Source organism: Felis catus, chromosome A2 (assembly GCF_018350175.1).
Source record: "Felis catus isolate Fca126 chromosome A2, F.catus_Fca126_mat1.0, whole genome shotgun sequence".
Classification (NCBI taxonomy): domain Eukaryota; kingdom Metazoa; phylum Chordata; class Mammalia; order Carnivora; family Felidae; genus Felis; species Felis catus.
Window position 1 is genome coordinate 162,329,212 of NC_058369.1, and position 17,038 is coordinate 162,346,249.

General features: G+C 62.3%; 1 protein-coding gene across 1 annotated transcript in view; it reads left to right on the top strand.

Moving 5' to 3' along the window:
* The window catches only part of LOC101092840 (SCO-spondin), a 56,721-nt gene extending 40,954 nt beyond the window's left edge, over positions 1 to 15,767 (top strand). The window contains exons 76-105 of the mRNA XM_045052648.1: positions 342 to 508; positions 1,625 to 1,785; positions 1,976 to 2,199; positions 2,805 to 2,846; positions 3,015 to 3,170; positions 3,665 to 3,874; positions 4,037 to 4,204; positions 4,937 to 5,077; positions 5,179 to 5,425; positions 5,707 to 5,859; positions 5,939 to 5,985; positions 6,144 to 6,488; positions 6,832 to 7,005; positions 7,556 to 7,686; positions 7,949 to 8,073; positions 8,294 to 8,340; positions 8,595 to 8,873; positions 9,239 to 9,397; positions 9,567 to 9,683; positions 10,145 to 10,283; positions 10,421 to 10,623; positions 10,771 to 10,898; positions 10,997 to 11,139; positions 11,274 to 11,320; positions 12,087 to 12,304; positions 12,606 to 12,701; positions 12,833 to 12,893; positions 13,181 to 13,311; positions 14,855 to 15,005; positions 15,602 to 15,767. Of these exons, the coding sequence (XP_044908583.1) occupies positions 342 to 508; positions 1,625 to 1,785; positions 1,976 to 2,199; positions 2,805 to 2,846; positions 3,015 to 3,170; positions 3,665 to 3,874; positions 4,037 to 4,204; positions 4,937 to 5,077; positions 5,179 to 5,425; positions 5,707 to 5,859; positions 5,939 to 5,985; positions 6,144 to 6,488; positions 6,832 to 7,005; positions 7,556 to 7,686; positions 7,949 to 8,073; positions 8,294 to 8,340; positions 8,595 to 8,873; positions 9,239 to 9,397; positions 9,567 to 9,683; positions 10,145 to 10,283; positions 10,421 to 10,623; positions 10,771 to 10,898; positions 10,997 to 11,139; positions 11,274 to 11,320; positions 12,087 to 12,304; positions 12,606 to 12,701; positions 12,833 to 12,893; positions 13,181 to 13,311; positions 14,855 to 15,005; positions 15,602 to 15,624 (4,433 nt within the window). The 3' untranslated portion in view covers positions 15,625 to 15,767. The remainder of the gene's footprint in view (positions 1 to 341; positions 509 to 1,624; positions 1,786 to 1,975; positions 2,200 to 2,804; positions 2,847 to 3,014; positions 3,171 to 3,664; positions 3,875 to 4,036; positions 4,205 to 4,936; positions 5,078 to 5,178; positions 5,426 to 5,706; positions 5,860 to 5,938; positions 5,986 to 6,143; positions 6,489 to 6,831; positions 7,006 to 7,555; positions 7,687 to 7,948; positions 8,074 to 8,293; positions 8,341 to 8,594; positions 8,874 to 9,238; positions 9,398 to 9,566; positions 9,684 to 10,144; positions 10,284 to 10,420; positions 10,624 to 10,770; positions 10,899 to 10,996; positions 11,140 to 11,273; positions 11,321 to 12,086; positions 12,305 to 12,605; positions 12,702 to 12,832; positions 12,894 to 13,180; positions 13,312 to 14,854; positions 15,006 to 15,601) is intronic.
* Positions 15,768 to 17,038: the final 1,271 nt, after the last annotated feature.

A 17,038-nucleotide genomic window follows, 5' to 3' on the forward strand; every position in this document is an offset into this window, starting at 1 on the left:
GCCCCGGCCGGGGTCTGCCCTTGACGGATTCCCATGTTGGCCTCTGATGCTAACTCATAGGTGCCTTTGACCTCTTCCGTCCCATCCCCCTACACTGCCCTTTCCCGGGGCCAGTGATGGGCATGTGGAGGAGGAAGTAGCCAGATTCAGGGAGGGGAGCCTGTGGGAGGGTGTGACATTGGCCCTGAGGGGCACAACCCAGGGAAGGTATTGTCTGCACAACTGGGGAGCTGTGGGAAGGTGGGTACTGGGGTGAGTAAGCAGGCCGCGGGGTGAGCACGGAAGTAGCCATTGAGGGCAGTGCAGGCCAGAGCTGGGCACTGACCCGAGTGTTGTCCCAGAGGCCGGCTGCCCGGCTGGACGTTTGTACCGGGAATGCCGGCCCGGCGAGGGGTGTCCCTTCTCCTGTGCCCACGTCACTCGCCAGGTGGGCTGCTTCTCCACCGGCTGTGAAGAAGGCTGCCACTGCCCCGAGGGCACCTTCCAGCACCACCTGTCCTGTGTCCAGGTCAGAACCCACTCAGCCAGGAGCCCAAGACCCTCCCCTCCCTTCCCCTCTCCTGCCTTTCCTCCCCCTCCCCTGCAGCTGCTCACCTCTGCAGACTCTGTGGCCTATGGACAGCTCCCCGCTTCCTCACGTGACCCCAGGCAAGCACGGTCCTGTGAGACTGTCTGTGTGAGTCAGGCAGGGGCCGAGCTCCCAGAGCAGACAGCTGAGGCCGTGCAGGCTCTGGATGTCGCTGGGTCCCTGGAGTGGGGAGCTTGTCTGGGCTCCTGCTCTTCAGCAGCCGCTGTTCCTGGCTCTCAACTCCAGCACGGAGACACCCAGGACTGAGGTGTGGCCAGGTGCCCCCTCTGGCTTCTTGCCGCCCAGCAGCTGGCAGCCAAGGGCAGTGGCTCCCCACGCCATGCAGGCTGGGACAGGAAATCGTGGGTCCTCACGGTCCCCCTTTCCCTGCCAGACCTCTGTGGGGAAGCATACCCAGCCTCCACTCTGCCTGGCCCCAGACTCCTCGTCTCCCGCTGTGGGGTCTGGACAGCAGGCCAGTGTCAGCTCTGCTCTGCCAAGCTCTATGGGCACGTGGGGATTTCCTTCCCAGTCTTTAATCCTACCTAATCGTGAAGCCGGCGTCCAGGGGCTTCCCCCGGCCAGAGTTCCAGCCATACTCAGAAAGGCCTGAGCAGCCACCTGGTCTCATTTGCTTGACTTAGAGCTGATGACACTGAGGGGGCCCCAGGGAGGGAAAGGGACACACTGAGTCATGCAGTTATTGGCAAAGCTAGGGATCAGGCGTCTGATTCCTGGCTGAGGCCCTTTCCGCCTGAGTGCTCCCTCCAAGTCCTGCCCCCTGGGGGCCTCCTCTGGTCCTGCCTGTGTCCCAGCTGAGATCTGTATGCAGGAAAGCTCCTGGCCATTACAGGTCTAGCTCAGAGGCCTCTAGGCTCTCAGGTTCACACCCCTGACTCAGGGAAACGGCTCCCCTTGCTCCAGGGAATGCTCTTCTGGTGCCCAGAGCCCCCCTGAAACCTCACATGTCCTCCCCCCACCCCCTCGCCCAAGGAGGTGCAGAGGGCTGGCACCTGACCTGTGCAATTGCCTTTTCTCCTCCCTCCCACCCGCCAGGAGTGCCCCTGTGTGCTGACCGCCTTGCTGCTGCAGGAGCTGGGGGCTGCCGGCACTGACCCGGGGGCTCACTCACCCATTTTGGGAGAGGGCGGTCAGCCCCTTGGGCCTGGAGATGAACTGGGCTCAGGCCAGACCCTCCGTACAGGCTGTAGCAACTGGTGAGGGGGACGGTGAGGGTGGGGGAGAGATTTGGAGTCAAGGGAGGGGGAGGCGTTGGCTGCCCTGGCCCTGCCTGGCCTGGGTAACCTTGGCTGTGTCTCCTGTTCTTTGGGATGGAGATGCTTGCCAACACCCCTTTCTCTCAGGGTCTATCCTGCCCAGCCCCTCACCCCCATGCTGTTTCCCCAGCTCTTGTGTGCATGGGAGGCTGTCTTGTTCAGTGGGCAACTGCTCTAAGGCCGCTGATGGCTTCAGTCCCTGGGGGCCGTGGGGCCCGTGTTCCCGCTCCTGTGGTGGGCTGGGCACCCGCACCCGCAGCCGCCAGTGTGTGCAGACCTCACTCGCCCCGGGCAGCCAGGGCTGCCGAGGGACCCGCCAGGAGCTCAAGTACTGCCCCAGCCCAGACTGCCCAGGTGAGGGAAGTGGGAAGGGAGAGTCTGGCCAAATACACTTCAGCCCTCCCGTTGTCCTTTCCTGTCTCTGCCCATCCGAGTTGCTGTCTCTGGATCTCTCTTCCTCGCCTGCTAGCTCTGTGTGTCTCTTCGATTCCGGTGTAACCAACGTTTCTGGAGCTCTTGCCAAATGCACCACGCTGTGTGTGTTAGGGGGATAGCGAGGACTCTGACCTTGGAATCCAGGGGCTCAGATAACCCATTTCAGCATGTGGTGAGCCCTGTAGGAGGGCGCACATGCTATGGAAGATTGGGGAGGTTGAGAATTCTCCTGGAGGGTCAGTGTAGGAGGGCTTCCTGGGGAGGCAGCATGTGGCGTTTGAGGAGGGAGAGGACCTTGACAATCATTGGAGGGGAAGGAATGCCAGGTAGCAGGAGCGGCTTGAGCCGAGGCCTTGCTGCCATGAGGAAGTACTGTGCTTGGGGCCCAGAGGGTCGGTGGGAGACCAAGCTGACGAGGGGCTGAACCAGATAGCGATGGGTTTGGAACGTGCCCACCAGCTTCAGGTTTGGTCCTGGTGCGGTGCAGGGTCAGAAACACTGAGCAGGATTCTTCTTTGGCACAGGGGCTGGAGGGTCCATGGTGGAGCCAGTGACCAGCCTTCCAGGTAGCCAGACTCCTTGGGTCCCGGCCCCAGACTGCCTGCACCCTTGCACATGGCCTCCCTTTGGGAAGAACAAGCCCAGGGCCTCCTCCCTTCCCAGCCCTGCTTCCTGGGAGGCCTGGAGCCCAGGGTTGACTCATCACGAGGTGCCTCTCCCTCCTCTCCCCTCAGGCAGCTGGGGCCCATGGTCTCCGTGGTCCCCGTGTTCTCGCACCTGCACAGACCCCGCTCACCCTGCTTGGCGTGGCCGCGCTCGCCTCTGCCTGGCAAACTGCACCGGGGGGGACACTTCACAGGAGCGCCCTTGCAACCTCCCCTCCTGCACAGGTGCGCCTTCCAGTCTTGACCTCTGACCCTGGCCTATGTCCAAACCACGGCCGTCCCGTCTAATCCCAGCATCCTCCCTCAAACAGCTCATTCTGGCTCCCAGCCCTTGTCCCCAACATCTAATACCCCTGAAGCAAATCCCGAGCTCTCACCCTGACACCTAATCATGAACCCGTGTGTGACCCTGGACCCTGGGTGCTTTGTGTCAGCCCGGCAACTGTTGGGGAGCCACCGCCAGCACCCAAGAAAACCCTCACTTGTGTGTGTACTGAACAGTCCCCCCGAAATTCCCATCCAAATCCCTCAGTACCCTGTGAGTCTGTGAGTCTGCGGCGTAGTTGCCAAAGCCCCACAACAGCCAGTGTTAGATCCTAAACAGGAGCCCAAAGGTCTGGATGAGGTCACGGCTGGCCCTGGCAGACGAGGAGGTCTGCCCTCGAGCAGAGCGGGGAGGGCTCCAGCTCAGCTTTGTCTGGTCCTGTTCTGGCCCGCAGAGCTGCCCCTGTGCCCCAGCCCTGGCTGTGTGGCCGGGAACTGTTCCTGGACGGCCTGGGCCCCGTGGGAACCTTGCTCCCGAAGCTGCGGGGTGGGCCAGCAGCGCCGGCTGCGGGCGTACCACCCCCCAGGGCCCGGCGGGCACTGGTGCCCTGACATCCTCACCGCTTACCAAGAGCACCGCTTCTGCAGCCTGCGGGCTTGCCCAGGTGAGGCCGGCCGCCGAGGACCAGGATGCGCCCTTCCCTGGCATCATGGGCCCCTGTGGTGCTTCCATCTCTGTGCACAACCCTGCCCCAGGCGCCTGGTGCGTGGGGGCCCCCCGCTGCCTGAGCCAGATCCCTCACCTGGCCCTTCTCTTTTCCACACAGTGCCTGGAGGCTGGTCACGCTGGAGCCCCTGGTCCTGGTGTGATCGGAGCTGTGGGGGGGGCCGGTCCCTGAGGAGCCGCAGCTGCTCGAGCCCCCCGCCCAAGAACGGGGGTGCCCCCTGCGTGGGGGAGAGGCACCACGTGCGGCTCTGCAATCCCGGGCCCTGTGGTATGGCGGTGGGGACATCCCGCACAGCTCTTCCCACCCCCACCTCTAATTGCGTTCCCGCGACACATTGGGACGGAGACGCTCACTGGCCAGCTGAGAAAACCCTGAGGCCCGCGGGGGGTGGACGGTGGGATCTGGGCACTGGGCGAGGACCTGCCCGGGGTGAGCTGCTCGCCCCCAGCTACACTAGAACTCATTTTCGCCATCTTGTCCACCCTCCTGTTCCTGGAGAATCACCCAGCCCCGTCAAGGTTTTCGGAGGATTTGAGGGTTACGGTCGTGAGTGCACCTGCACCTGGGATTGGGCTGAGCCAGACAGGCTCCTCCCAGCTTCAGCTCCTTTTGAGCTCACCGATCCCATGGACCTTGGTCCCTCTGGGGCCTTCCAATACTATTAGGACACCCCACCCCCGATCCCCTCCAGGTGAACACAAAGCAGCCACGTAGGTGAGCATGTTGGCTTCTTAGATGCACAAATTTAGTCCAGCTCGACGACATTTATTGGGTGCCAGGCTAGGTGCCGGGAACCCCCAGGTAGGTGAGAGGAACTCCCTGTCACTCAGAATGTCCCCATTCCAGGGCCTCCCCAAGGCCCCATGTTTCTATGGGCACCAACATGGGGAGAAGGATGGGAGTACAGCTTCGTGGAGGTAGGAGTGGTTCCCAGGCAGGCAGGAAGAGGGTTGCTGGTGCTCAGGGCCCTCTTGACTCTGGTCCTCCCCATGTGCTCAGAGCAGGGCTGCCCAGCGGGCATGGAGATGGTCAGCTGTGCCAACCGCTGCCCCCGCCGCTGCTCAGACCTCCAGGAGGGGGTCGTGTGTCAGGACGGCCAGGACGGCCAGGCCTGCCAGCCGGGCTGCCGCTGCTCTGAGGGTGGGTGTTGCCCTGGCCCCTGGGCACGTCACAGCGACTCAGTGGGAAGGCGGGTGGGAACCCAGGTGCCTGCACAGCTCTGGAGGGCTGCCTCCCCGCAGGCTTCCTGGAGCAGGACGGAGGCTGTGTGCCGATCGGGCACTGCGAGTGTACGGATGCCCAGGGCCACAGCTGGGCCCCAGGGAGCCAGCACCGGGAAGCCTGCCGCACCTGCACCTGCCGGGCCGGGCGGCTTTCCTGCACGGCTCAGCCCTGCCCACCGCCTGCCCACTGCGCCTGGAGCCGCTGGTCAGCCTGGAGTCCCTGCAGCCACTCGTGTGGGCCCGGAGGGCAGCAGAGCCGCTTCCGGTGTGTATGGGGCTGGGCCAAGCTAGTGTCACCTCCCCCAACCCCGGTCCGCCACGCCTGGACACGGTCTCCCTCTCTGGTGCAGAGCTCCTGGATTCTGCCCCCCAGGGGCGTGCCCACTCTGTGCCCTGGCCCCACCTTTGTCCCTGGTCATCCTTGCCTTTCTTTAGCCACCTCCACGCCCACCCCAGGCTTTCCCATCTGGTGTCCCACCAGGAGGTGGAGGAGTGATGAAGGGCCCTGGGCCATCACTCACCTTCTGTGCCCCGGGCCCCACAAAGGTCCTCCACGTCTGGCTCATGGGCTCCAGAGTGCCGGGAGGAGCAGTCCCAGAGCCGGCCCTGCCCTCAGCCCCCATGCCCACCCCTGTGCCTGCACGGTGCCCGCCTCCACACCTTGGGGGACAGCTGGCTGCAGGGCGAGTGCCAGCAGTGGTAAGTCTGGGCAGAGGCAGGGGTGGAGCGGGGACGGGGGCGGATGGCAGTGTCCCTGAGTCTGGTCTCCTCCCTTCAGCTCCTGCACCCCGGAGGGCATCATATGTGAAGACATCGAGTGTGCAGGTCCGGAGTTTATGTCCCGCTCCCACCTCCCCCCACCTCTGTTTGCCGCGTGTCTCCTATTTCCCTCCCACCCCTACTTCCATCCGCCACCCCCTGTGCCACGGAGGTCCCGACCAGCCATCGGGACCTTCTCTGACCTTACTTGTGCCCTCCCACAGTACCCAGGGCTTGGACGCTGTGGTCCCCTTGGTCTGAATGCCCCGTCTCCTGTGGAGGTGGAAACCAGGTTCGCACCCGGGACTGCGTGGCCTCGACCCCTCACCGCAGCGGGGCCCCCTGCCTGGGCCCTGGTACCCAGACCCAGAGCTGTGGACGGCAGCCTTGCCTGGGGCTCCTGGACGCCTGCTCCTGGGGCCCCTGGGGGCCCTGTTCCCGCAGCTGCGGCCCCGGCCTGGCCTCCCGCTCTGGATCCTGCCCCTGCCCGCTGGCCAGAGCCAACCCCACCTGCAACAGCACCTTCCTGCACCTGGACACCCGGGCCTGCTACCGGGGGCCCTGCCTGGGTGAGTGTGCACAGGAAAAATACAGGGAGTAGCATGTTTTCCCAAACCCCAGATTTCCCCCCTCCCCCCGCCCGAGATATCCATCTATCCCCCTGATATTTGATCTCGTTTCTTTCCCCTTCCCACCATCTTTTCCTCTGAGCCCTTTGGGATGTGACCCTCGCTGCTGAGTGATGGGGAACACGGCGAATTAGGACTTGTGTGAATTCTTGGCTCCCTCTTGCCCTTTTCCTGCGCAGGGCGTTGGCCAGGGCTGGGATGAGAGTAGAGGGCAGGGGAGGGGCGGGAAGGGAGGAGAGAAGCTGGAGGGGCCTGGCTGGCATCCCCCCACCTTGGTCCCCAGAGGAGTGTGTGTGGAGCAGCTGGAGCAGCTGGACGCGATGCTCCTGTCGGGTGCTGGTGCAGCAGCGATATCGGCACCAGGGACCAGGGCCCGGAGGGGCGGGGACGGGGGCAGGCCCCCCCTGCACACGACTGGACGGCCACTTCCGGCCTTGCCCCCTCGGCAACTGCTCTGGTGAGAATCCCGGAGCCGGAGGCCGGAGAGCTGAGCCCTGCCCTTGCCCGCACTGACCCCCGCTCTCAGCAGCCCCGTGACCCCCATGCCTCACGTCCCACCCCTCCCCACTCCACTGCGATCTCCCCACTTTGTAGCTGCAGGCTTTGTCCACTTGCGGCTGCTCCCAGGCCCAGAAGGTCTGGCCCACCTCTCGTTGTGGCCACCCTCTCCATCTCTGCCCCCCTGGCTCCCACCTGCCAACCTCTGGAGCACCTGCCAGGCCCCTCGCTCCCCGCAGGCCCTATCCTCCGTGCAGCTACCTGGCTCTCCAAGCCCCAACCATCATGACCCTTCCCTAGAGACAGCCACAGGGGCCGAGTGGGCGCTAGATGGGGCAGCACTGGTCAGTCCTTACCGGCAGCCTGGGCAGGCTTACACTCTTAAGAGGAGGCCCCGAGGGTCCTTGATGGGACCATGCACTGTGTGCTCCAGGCTTGGGGCGGGGGGCAGGTGGAGGGTGTCTCTGGGCTGCCCCCCCACCAGCCTGCTGGCCTCTGTTCCCCTCCAGAGGACAGTTGCACACCACCCTTTGAGTTCCAGGCCTGTGGCTCCCCCTGTGCCGGGCTCTGTGCCACGCACCTGAGCCGTCGGCTCTGCCAGGACCTGCCACCCTGCCAGCCTGGCTGCTACTGCCCTGAGGTGAGGGGCGGAGCCAGAGGAGATGCCCCAGGAGAAGCGGGTCTCGGCCCACACTCCTACCTTCTTTCTCTCTGTGATGCCTGTGGCGACACCCCTCCCAACGACGCCTCTTAAGGGTCCCTCACCTTCTGCCTCGTGCCCGTGTGCCCATCCATTTGCTCGGCAACATGCACGTGCCCCTGCTGTGAGCACTCACACTACTGGCACTCGGGGACAGAGATGGCTGACACACAGCTCTGTCCCTGTGTGCCCTTCTGTGCAGGGGCTGCTGGAGCAGGCTGGGGGCTGCATTCCCCCAGAGCAGTGTAGCTGCCTACACATCACAGGAGAAGGAGCCAGGGTGACTCTGGCTCCCGGGGACCGCCTGCAGCTGGGGTGCAAAGAGTGGTGAGTTAACAGGGTGGGGAGGCAGCGTCAGAGGGCTGGGGCCAGGGAATGGGGGGGCAGGTGGCCCCACAGGGAAATTGCCCTGGCCGGGACCCAACCCCAACCTCATCCTGCTCCAAATGAGCCCAGAGCTCAGGCCACCCCTACGTGAGCCCCACCAACCACCTCTCTGGGCTGAGTCTGGTCTCCCCAGTCTTACCCCGACCACCCCCTCCCACAGTGAATGCCGGCGTGGGGAGCTGAAGTGCACCAGCCAGGGCTGTCAAGGTAACGCTGCCCTGGAGAGACCCACTGTCCCCATTTGCCCAGGATTGGAAGGTTTCCTGGATCTGGGACCAGGACAGTCCCAGACAAACCGGGATGTTTGGTCACCCTCCCCTGACCCTCCCGGCAACCTCCTGCAGCCTTTCCTGTTTCCAGCCCTTCCTGGTCATAACTGGGTCTCCTCCCTCCCCCTCTACTGGGGCTTGTGGTCTCAGGGAGGGTCACTGGGAAGGGTGCCCACTCGCTGCCCTTTCTAGGTCTTCTGCCTCTGAGCGGGTGGTCCGAGTGGTCACCCTGTGGGCCTTGCCTGCCCCCTGGTGTGCTGGCCCCCGCCTCCAGGACTGCCCTAGAGGAGCGCCGGTCTCAGCACCCAGCTGGCCTCTCCCCGACCTTGGCCCCCTTACTGGCTTCGGAGCAGCACCGCCATCGCCTCTGTTTGGACCCGGAGACTGGGAGGCCATGGGCTGGGGACCCAGACCTGTGCATTGCACCACTCAGCCAGCAACGCCTCTGCCCGGACCCTAGGGCCTGCCATGGTAATACTGAGGGGCAGAGACCAACAGGGCAGGAGGGAGCCTGAGATGAGAGTGGAGGGAGGGGTACCTGGCCAGGTAGGCCTGGGCCATGTTGTTTATTTCAGTAGCCAGGCGCTTAACAGGCCTGCTAAGCCTCCTGCTTGCCCCCAGGGCCTGCAGGATTTGGGGGTATTTGGCGATCTGGTGCTGGAGGGGGGGGCGGGCCGCAGCAGGAAGGATCCCTGCAGCTGATGAAAGGGGAAGAAGGGGGCTTTGGGTGCTCTGGGCCTAGCAGAGTGTCTGTAGGGCTGGAGCCCAAGGCCTTGGGGTGGGAGCAAGAAGCCAGGGCAGGGCCCTGGGCACTGACTTCCATTTTACCTCCCCAGACTTATGCCAGTGGAGTCCTTGGGGGCCCTGGAGCCCCTGCCAGGTGTCGTGCAGTGGGGGCTTCCGGCTACGCTGGAGGGAGGCAGGGGGCCCCCCTGGAGGAGGCTGCTGGGGGCCTTGGGCTCAGACTGAGAGCTGCAACGTGGAGCCCTGCCCAGGTAACCCCCATCCTGACATCTGGAGGCGGGGCCAAGGACTGTAACACGGGAGATAGCACCTGATGAGGATGTGGCCTCTGCTCCTGGAGGCGTGCCCTGGAGGGCAGGGTGCTGTCCTGGGGGCCCAAAAGTCGGTCCCCAACACAGACTCCTACCTTCTGGTCCTCAGGGGAGAGCTGTGAAGCCCAGGACACCGTGCCCACCCTTGACTGTGCCAACCAGTGCCCTAGAAGCTGTGTGGACCTCTGGGACCGTGTGCAGTGTCTGCAGGGACCATGCCGTCCAGGTGGCCGGGCCACGCCCACAGCCCAGCCTGGGAGCCCTAGGGCCTCAGACCAGAGCAGCTTGCTTTGCTGATCCCTACTTCCAGAGAGCATGTGACCTGCGGGCGGGGACATGTTACAGGATCAGGGGTTATAGGGCAGCAGAGCGGATCCTTGGGTCACTTTTAGCACCTGGGTAGGGGTCCTGCATAGAGCGAGCCTTACCTAACATGGGCTTTGTCTGTGAGGATGTTCTGGCAGCCTCAGGGGTCCCTGGGGTGGGGCCCACACAGGGTGGGCTGGAGTGACCCCTTCCTGTGCTCCAGCAGTGGGAACAGTGTGGAGACCGGGTCAAGTGGGGACTCGGGGGGCTGGGGTAGGGGAGGGTGCTCCAGGGTCAGCCTGAGGCTCCGGACCCCATCTGGCTGCCAGGGGGACCCATGATGTGTGCCCGAACCTTGCTTGTCCTCCCCACCCCCCTCAGGCTGCCGCTGCCCCCCTGGCCAACTGGTACAGGATGGGCGCTGTGTGCCCATCTCCTCCTGCCGCTGTGGCCTCCCCAGCCCCAATGCCTCATGGGTGGTGGCCCCAGACGAGGTGGTACAGCTGGACTGCAAAAACTGGTATGGCTGCCCACTGGTGGCCAAGCAGGGGATGGGGAGTTTTAGGTGGGAGGCTTGGGACAGGTCAGGGTGGAGGGCGTTAGCGGGAAGCAAAGGCTCTGTTCCCCTTGACTTGTGCCCTTGACCCCTGTCCGCAGCACCTGTACCAACGGGTCCCTGGTGTGCCCACGCCATGAGTGCCCAGTCCTTGGGCCTTGGTCAGCCTGGAGCAGCTGCTCTGCTCCCTGTGGTGGGGGCAGCATGGGGCGACGTAGGAGCTGTGAGGAGGGTCCTATGGGGGTGCCATGCCAGGCCCAGGACACAGAGCAGCGGCAGGAATGTAACCCGCAGCCCTGCCCTGGTGAGCACCTGGGGTGGGGGAGTAAGGGGGGAGCCTCCCTGCCCTCTGGTGCTGCTGAGCTCGGCGGGCGTTCAGCAGCATGGGCGGCGGGTCCCGAGGCGGTCCCCTCCCTGGTACTCCACCTCACCGTCTGTGCGCTCCCCCTAGAGTGCCCGCCTGGCCAGGTGCCCAGTGCCTGTGCGGCTTCATGCCCACACCTCTGCTCGAATCTGCAGCCTGGTGCCCTCTGTGTGCAGGAACCCTGCCGGCTCGGCTGTGGCTGCCCCGGAGAGCAGGTACGGACAGTGCCCTGACTGCCATATGGGGGGGCAGGCAGGTGGGGGGCAGAGAAGTGTGGTGTGAGTAGAACTGAGCCTGCGCCTTCCTGCTGCAGCTGCTGCACAATGGCACATGCGTGCCCCCTGCGGCGTGCCCCTGCACCCAGATCTCTCTGCCCTGGGGCCTTACCTTGACTCTTGAAGAACAGGCCCGGGAGCTTCCCCCAGGAACTGTGCTCACCTGGAACTGCACGCGCTGGTGAGGGCCCCAGGCAGGAGGGACAGGGGGAGGAGGAAGCTAGGGCAGGGAGGGGGTGGAGGGCAGCATTGCTGAGAATGGGGGTGGGGAGGAGGGCACCGGAGGCGTCCGAACAGGTGCTTCTGTCTTCCCAGTATCTGCCAAGATGGAGCCTTCAACTGCTCCCCAGCTGACTGTCGTGGTGAGATGTGGCTGTCTAGGCCCCTGCTGGTCCTTCCAAAGCCAGGGTGGGGTTGGCCCCGATGAGGGCAGAGGGCGCTGCCTGCCCTAGGCAAAGCTGTCTCTCCCAAGAAGCCCCTTCCTTGCTCTATCCACACTGGTGTTGGGGGCATTCCTGTGAGCACACGGCTGTGAGTGATGCAGGAAGTGGAGGGTCTTTCCCTGCAGATGAGGAAGCAAAGGCTGAGGGTGAGCTAAAGTAGGACCCTTGTCTGGCATCTGCCCTGTGCTATTTTACCCCATCTGATCAAAGTCAACAGGCGTTTGCTAAGGGCTCACAGATGCCCAGCTCGGGCACACTGGGTTCTGTGTGGATTCAGAGGCACACAGGCCTGGTGAGTCCTGAGCAGCCCCAGTCTGGCTGCTGAGGGCCAGCTCACCCACCGGAACAGGTAGGGACAGGAGACAGTTTCTGGCTCACTGATCAGCAGGCTGCACCCACAGGACTGGAAATCGGTGCCATGAATGGAGAGGTCAGGGTGGACAGGACTGGTCAGGGGAGGCTTCCTGGAGAAGGCCAGACTCGAGTTAGGCCCCGTTAGTATTTGGAAGGTGGATAAGAGCAGACGGGCGTGTTTGGAGGCCTAGAGGCCCAGAGCCAGCCGAGTGGACAGCGCTGGGAAGGCAGGAGGGACTCTAGGAGTGTCTGGTGTGGGAGGGGGGAGAATCGAGGCCGGACCCAGGGCTGACCTGAGTGGTGGTGGTGGTGGTGGGGTCTTCCCTGGCAGAGTGCCCCTCCGGGGAAATGTGGCAGCAGGTGGCCCCTGGGGAGCCAGGGCCCTGCGAGCGGACGTGCCGGGAGCCCAATGCCACGGAGACCCAGGGCAGCTGCGGTGTGGGGCAGGCCCCAGGCTGTGTGTGCCAGCACGGACACTTCCGCAGCCAGGCGGGCCCCTGCGTGCCCATAGACCACTGCGAGTGCTGGCACCATGGGCGTCCCCACCCGGTGAGACACTGTAGCCCCTCCGGGCCACCCAGCCCTCCCCCACCCCCGCCCCCCTCCACTGGCTCCTCCCCCTGTGCCAGGATCTGCAGCAGCAGACAGCTCGGCCCTCAGCCATCACCCATCACACGGGGACAGTCTCCAGGCCCCATCAGCCCACCTCCCTCCCGAGACTCTTGTCCCTGACTTTGGTCTCTGGCCCCTGTCCTGACTGGTTTCAGGGATGGGGGGGGGTGTAGTATAGAAAAGTCTAACTGGCAGAGATGGGTAGAGATGGACGGGAGGGTTCCCCCACTCTCCCCAGCCTGGATCCGAATGGCAGGAGGCCTGTGAGAGCTGCCGCTGCCTCCGTGGGAGGAGTGTCTGCACCCAGCACTGCCCCCTCCTCACCTGTGCCCAGGTACCCTCCTACAGCCCTGCTGCCCTCCTTCCTGGGTCCCTCCCCAGAGGCTGGTCTTAGGGCCTTGAGCAGGCAATGCTGGGGCCCTGGGGTCATCCTCCTGAGTGCGCTGGGGACCACTCCCTCTGCAGGGCGAGGTGACCGTGCAGGAACCAGGGAGCTGCTGTCCCACTTGCCGCCGAGAGGCTCCGGGTATGCCGGGGACCTGGGGTACTTTCTGCCATGCCTCTCCCTGCTCTGGGCCCTTCTCGCAAACTGCTCCCGTGCCCACCCTAGGGGGCCTGCCGTCCCCAGTGCCGCCTACCATGGGGATCAGCAGAGTGGTGACGCCCAGTGCTGCATCACGGCATCTGGCCACCGCTGCCCCAACAGCCTCAGGTGTCCCTCAGGTCCACAGTGTCCCCTTTACACAGAGTCCCCTCATCGAGGTCCTTTCTCTCTGCCCTGCTCCCGCCTCTGTGCTCACCTTCTTCCCACAGAGGGGCAGGCAGCCTCCTGCCGGCATCTCACGGAGCTGCGCAACGTCACCAAGGGCGCCTGCTACCTGGACCAGGTGGAAGTGAGCTATTGCAGTGGGCACTGCCCGTCCAGCATCAGCGTCATGCCTGAGGTGAGCGAGGGGGCTGCTGTGCAGGCCCAGGAGAGTCAGGTCAGCCTAAACCCCTGAGGGACTGCTGCGGCCAGCCTAGGCCTGGGCAATGCCCAGGGGACACGAGGGACTCGGTTGATCTCAAAGGGGCACAGCTCAGAGCCAGGGGCGAGTTTTCACCAAGGCGGTGGCCTGCACCTGCTGCTTGGCCCTGTCACCTTCAGCGGGGCTTGGGCCCCAAACCTACTCCAGGCCTCCACCCTGTGCTGCGGGCTTCCCAGGACATCAGCAAGAAAGGCACAAAGGACCTAAGTTAGGCTCTGAAATCACAGCCCATCATATAGCGAGGACAAGTTCTTTAGGACAGACCATTTACACACAGCATTGTCCCAGACATTCCTGGCAAGGCATATTATGAGCACGTCCCAGAAGACCTCTGCCCTGTGCGTGCTCTCCTTGGACCCAGAAGGCCCAGCCCTGCTCCATGTGCAGACCTTGTCAGGGGCTCTGTGCCCACCCTGACTCCCCTCATCCTGAGCCTGGAGAGCTGTGGCTCCAGTTCTAGCCTGGGAGGGTCCTGGCCCTGCCTCAGCTCACCGATGGTGTGGCCATTCTCTCCTGTCCCGACCCACTTGGGTCATCTATTCCTGGAAGACAGAGGTGCTTTCCTACCTAGTCCTCAACGCTTGGCCACTCTCTGCTCCCCTGGGTGCTCCCAGTACCTCCTGGTATTCCCAGATCATTCCCAAACAATATTTGGATTTGTTAAAACATAGGAGAGTGGTTAAGAGATTTTTTTCCTCCCCTGGGGAGGAAAAGTGAGTGATAGCAGGATAGAAATCAGATGGAGATTTGTTTTTACTGAAGTATAATTGACATGCAATGTTAGTTTCAGGCGCACACACAGCGATTCCACAATTCTGTAAATTACACACAATAAGTGTAGTCGCCATTCAGTGGTATTGTGTTATTAACTATACTCCCTATGCTGTACTCTTCATCCCCAGAGGGTTTTTTTTTTTAACTGTATCTTTTGTAACTCGGTGCTGTTGAATATAGTGCCTATTTCAAAAGTAAAATTACAATGGAATTATACAGAAGTTAGATCAAATATTCGGTGACACTCACGTAGTTACTATATAATCGAATAGCAGGAGGGGTCTGGAGTGAGAACTCACTTTGCACTTAGGATCACGATTGTGCAGTTTAGAGCTTCCCACCTTGCAGCGTCAGAAAGTATTAGATCTGCCCAAGGGGATGGTAAGCAAGCCCCTTGGGGTAGGGCCTTATCTCTCCCCTGCTGCCAGGAGGCAGTGATGAGCAGTTAAAAGCCTTCTTACCGTGCAGGTGCGCGCTCAGATGGCTGGGGCTTACAGTGAAGGAGGTGGGCTTCTTGGGGAAACGGAGCTTGATGGCGACACATCCCTTCCCTACCCCGCTGCCCTGCTTGGCCAGGAGTGTTGGGCCCTGGCCGTACCCCGGATGGGAAGGCCAAGAGAGCGAAGGGAGGTTGCTCGGGCAAACTCGAGTGGCCCCTCCCCAGCTCAGCCACGCCCTCCCGCAGGAGCCTTACCTGCAGAGCCAGTGCGACTGCTGCAGCTACAGCCTGGACCCTGAGAACCCCGTGCGGGTCCTGCACCTGCGCTGTCCCGACGGCCACGCGGAGCCCGTGGTGCTGCCGGCCATCCGCAGCTGCCAGTGCAGCGCCTGCCAGGGTGGGTCTGGGCGGGGCGGGGCTGGGCTGGGAAGGACGGGGACCTAGGCTGGACACCTGCAGGGGCGAGGCCCGGCCTTCCGAAAGGCACCCCGTTTCCCGAAGCACAGGCCCTCGTGGGATTCATCCTTCTTGACCCCTTCTGACCCTCTTCGTTTCCCGTCTTGGCTTGCTTGTTGGCTTCGTCTCCAATGCAGCGCAAGCTTGGGTGTTTGGAGTCAGTCACAGCTGCTTCCTCCCAGCTCATCTGTTTCCTTCCTTGCTGAGCATCCGTGACCTCAGCTTCCGAGACCTGGCTGACTGTGCACAGGCTTTTGGCGGTGGGGGGGCTTGGTGGGAGCGCATGTGTGAAGCGCCTGCCAGGTGCCTGGTTCTTGATAGGTCCCCGAGGCCACGTTGTGGCAGGTGAGAAACAGGTGCAGGGGCGCTCACAGCGCCTGGGTGGAGCGCAGGGCAAAAGCACGCCTTTCTCTGGGCTTCTTCCTGGCGGGGCTTCTCTCCTGCCAGTTTGCTCCACTGCTCCCCCTCTAGCTGCACCCCTTCCCGGACTGACCAAAGCCTCTGTGCCAGTGCATCTCCCCCTTATCTGTCCTCTAGGAGGTGATTTCTCAAAGCACTGATGGTCCCGCTGGATGAGGCCGCCCAGCCACCACCCCTCGTGTGATCACCGGGCCCAGAGGCACCGACCCCCTCCTCCCGTGCCCACCCATCCACTCCATGCCCTGGTACCAGCATATCCCAAATAAAGTGACATCAGCATCAAGCTTGTGTGCAGAGTCTGCGTCTGGGGACCAGAAAAGAGAGGGAGGCAGGGTGGGTCTGAGCCCTGGCCTTGACCTGCACAAGGACTGCCTCCAGGAGACTTCTGTTAATCTGCCATGCTGGTGAACCGGGCAGGCCTCGGTTTGCACTTCAGCAGGCTGAATATAAAGTCTGGAGTTCTCTGGTTCCCGGTTTCTGCTGCCCGGTTCTGCCTCTTCCTCCTGCAAAGAGCCCTCTTCCTGTGCGTCACTGGTTGTAGTCAGCGCTGCCCGCCTACACCACCCTCTCCTGCTTCCAGATGCCATTCCCCGTCATCCAGAGAAAAGTTCGGCTCATGGGTCATACTCCTTGTCACGGACACTCGGTGTCCGTGTGGATAATCCATTCAGTTCTCACCCCCTCACCTCCAATGACCTTTCCCTTCACCACTCAGATATTTTCAAACACTTCCAAATATTTACTTACGGATCGTGACTTCCTATCATTCCAGTTTACTTGCTCTGGTACCCCACTGCTATCATTTATTTCAGATTCATTGAGCCCACCGGGTTCTCACTTTTCATTAGCTCTCTCCTGTCTCCCCCTCAGGATTCATGGTCTGCATGGTCATCCTCAGCACCAACTGCACATTAGAAGCACCCGGGGAGCTTTTGAGATCCTACCAGTGCTCGGGCCCCATCCTGAACCCTTTAAATCAGATTCTTTGGAAGCCTCATGGGTAATTCTATGTGCACCTAGCTGGAATTGAGAACCACCTGTCATTATAAATCACTCCAATGCAAGTACCATTAAATCCCTTTTCTTTTTTAAACTATCTTTTTAAATTGATTTATTTTGAGAGAGAGAGAGAGAGAGAGAGCAGGGGAGGGGCAGAGAGAAGGGGAGAGAGATCCCAAGCAGGCTCGGAGCTGTCAGTGCAGAGCCCGATGCGGGGCTCGATCCCACAAACCATGAGATCGTGACTGGAGCTGAGATTAAGAGCCGGCTGTTTAACCAACTGAGGCCCCCCACCTTGCTTTTCTATTGCCATTCATACTCCATACCTGGCAATCCTCCAACTCAAGTATCTGCCCAAGTTTCTGCTTCCAGACAGAATTTTGCAGATAGTCTGTTTTTGCCTTCAATTTGTAATCACAAACCTCAAACAGGGCTTTAATTTGATTTGCCCATCCTGCACATTGTTCCCCCATAAACTCTATTTCCTCTTTTCTGCACTGACTATGCATGCCATCTCTTCTTCCCCACCCCCTTCATTTTCATGAGATGACCTTG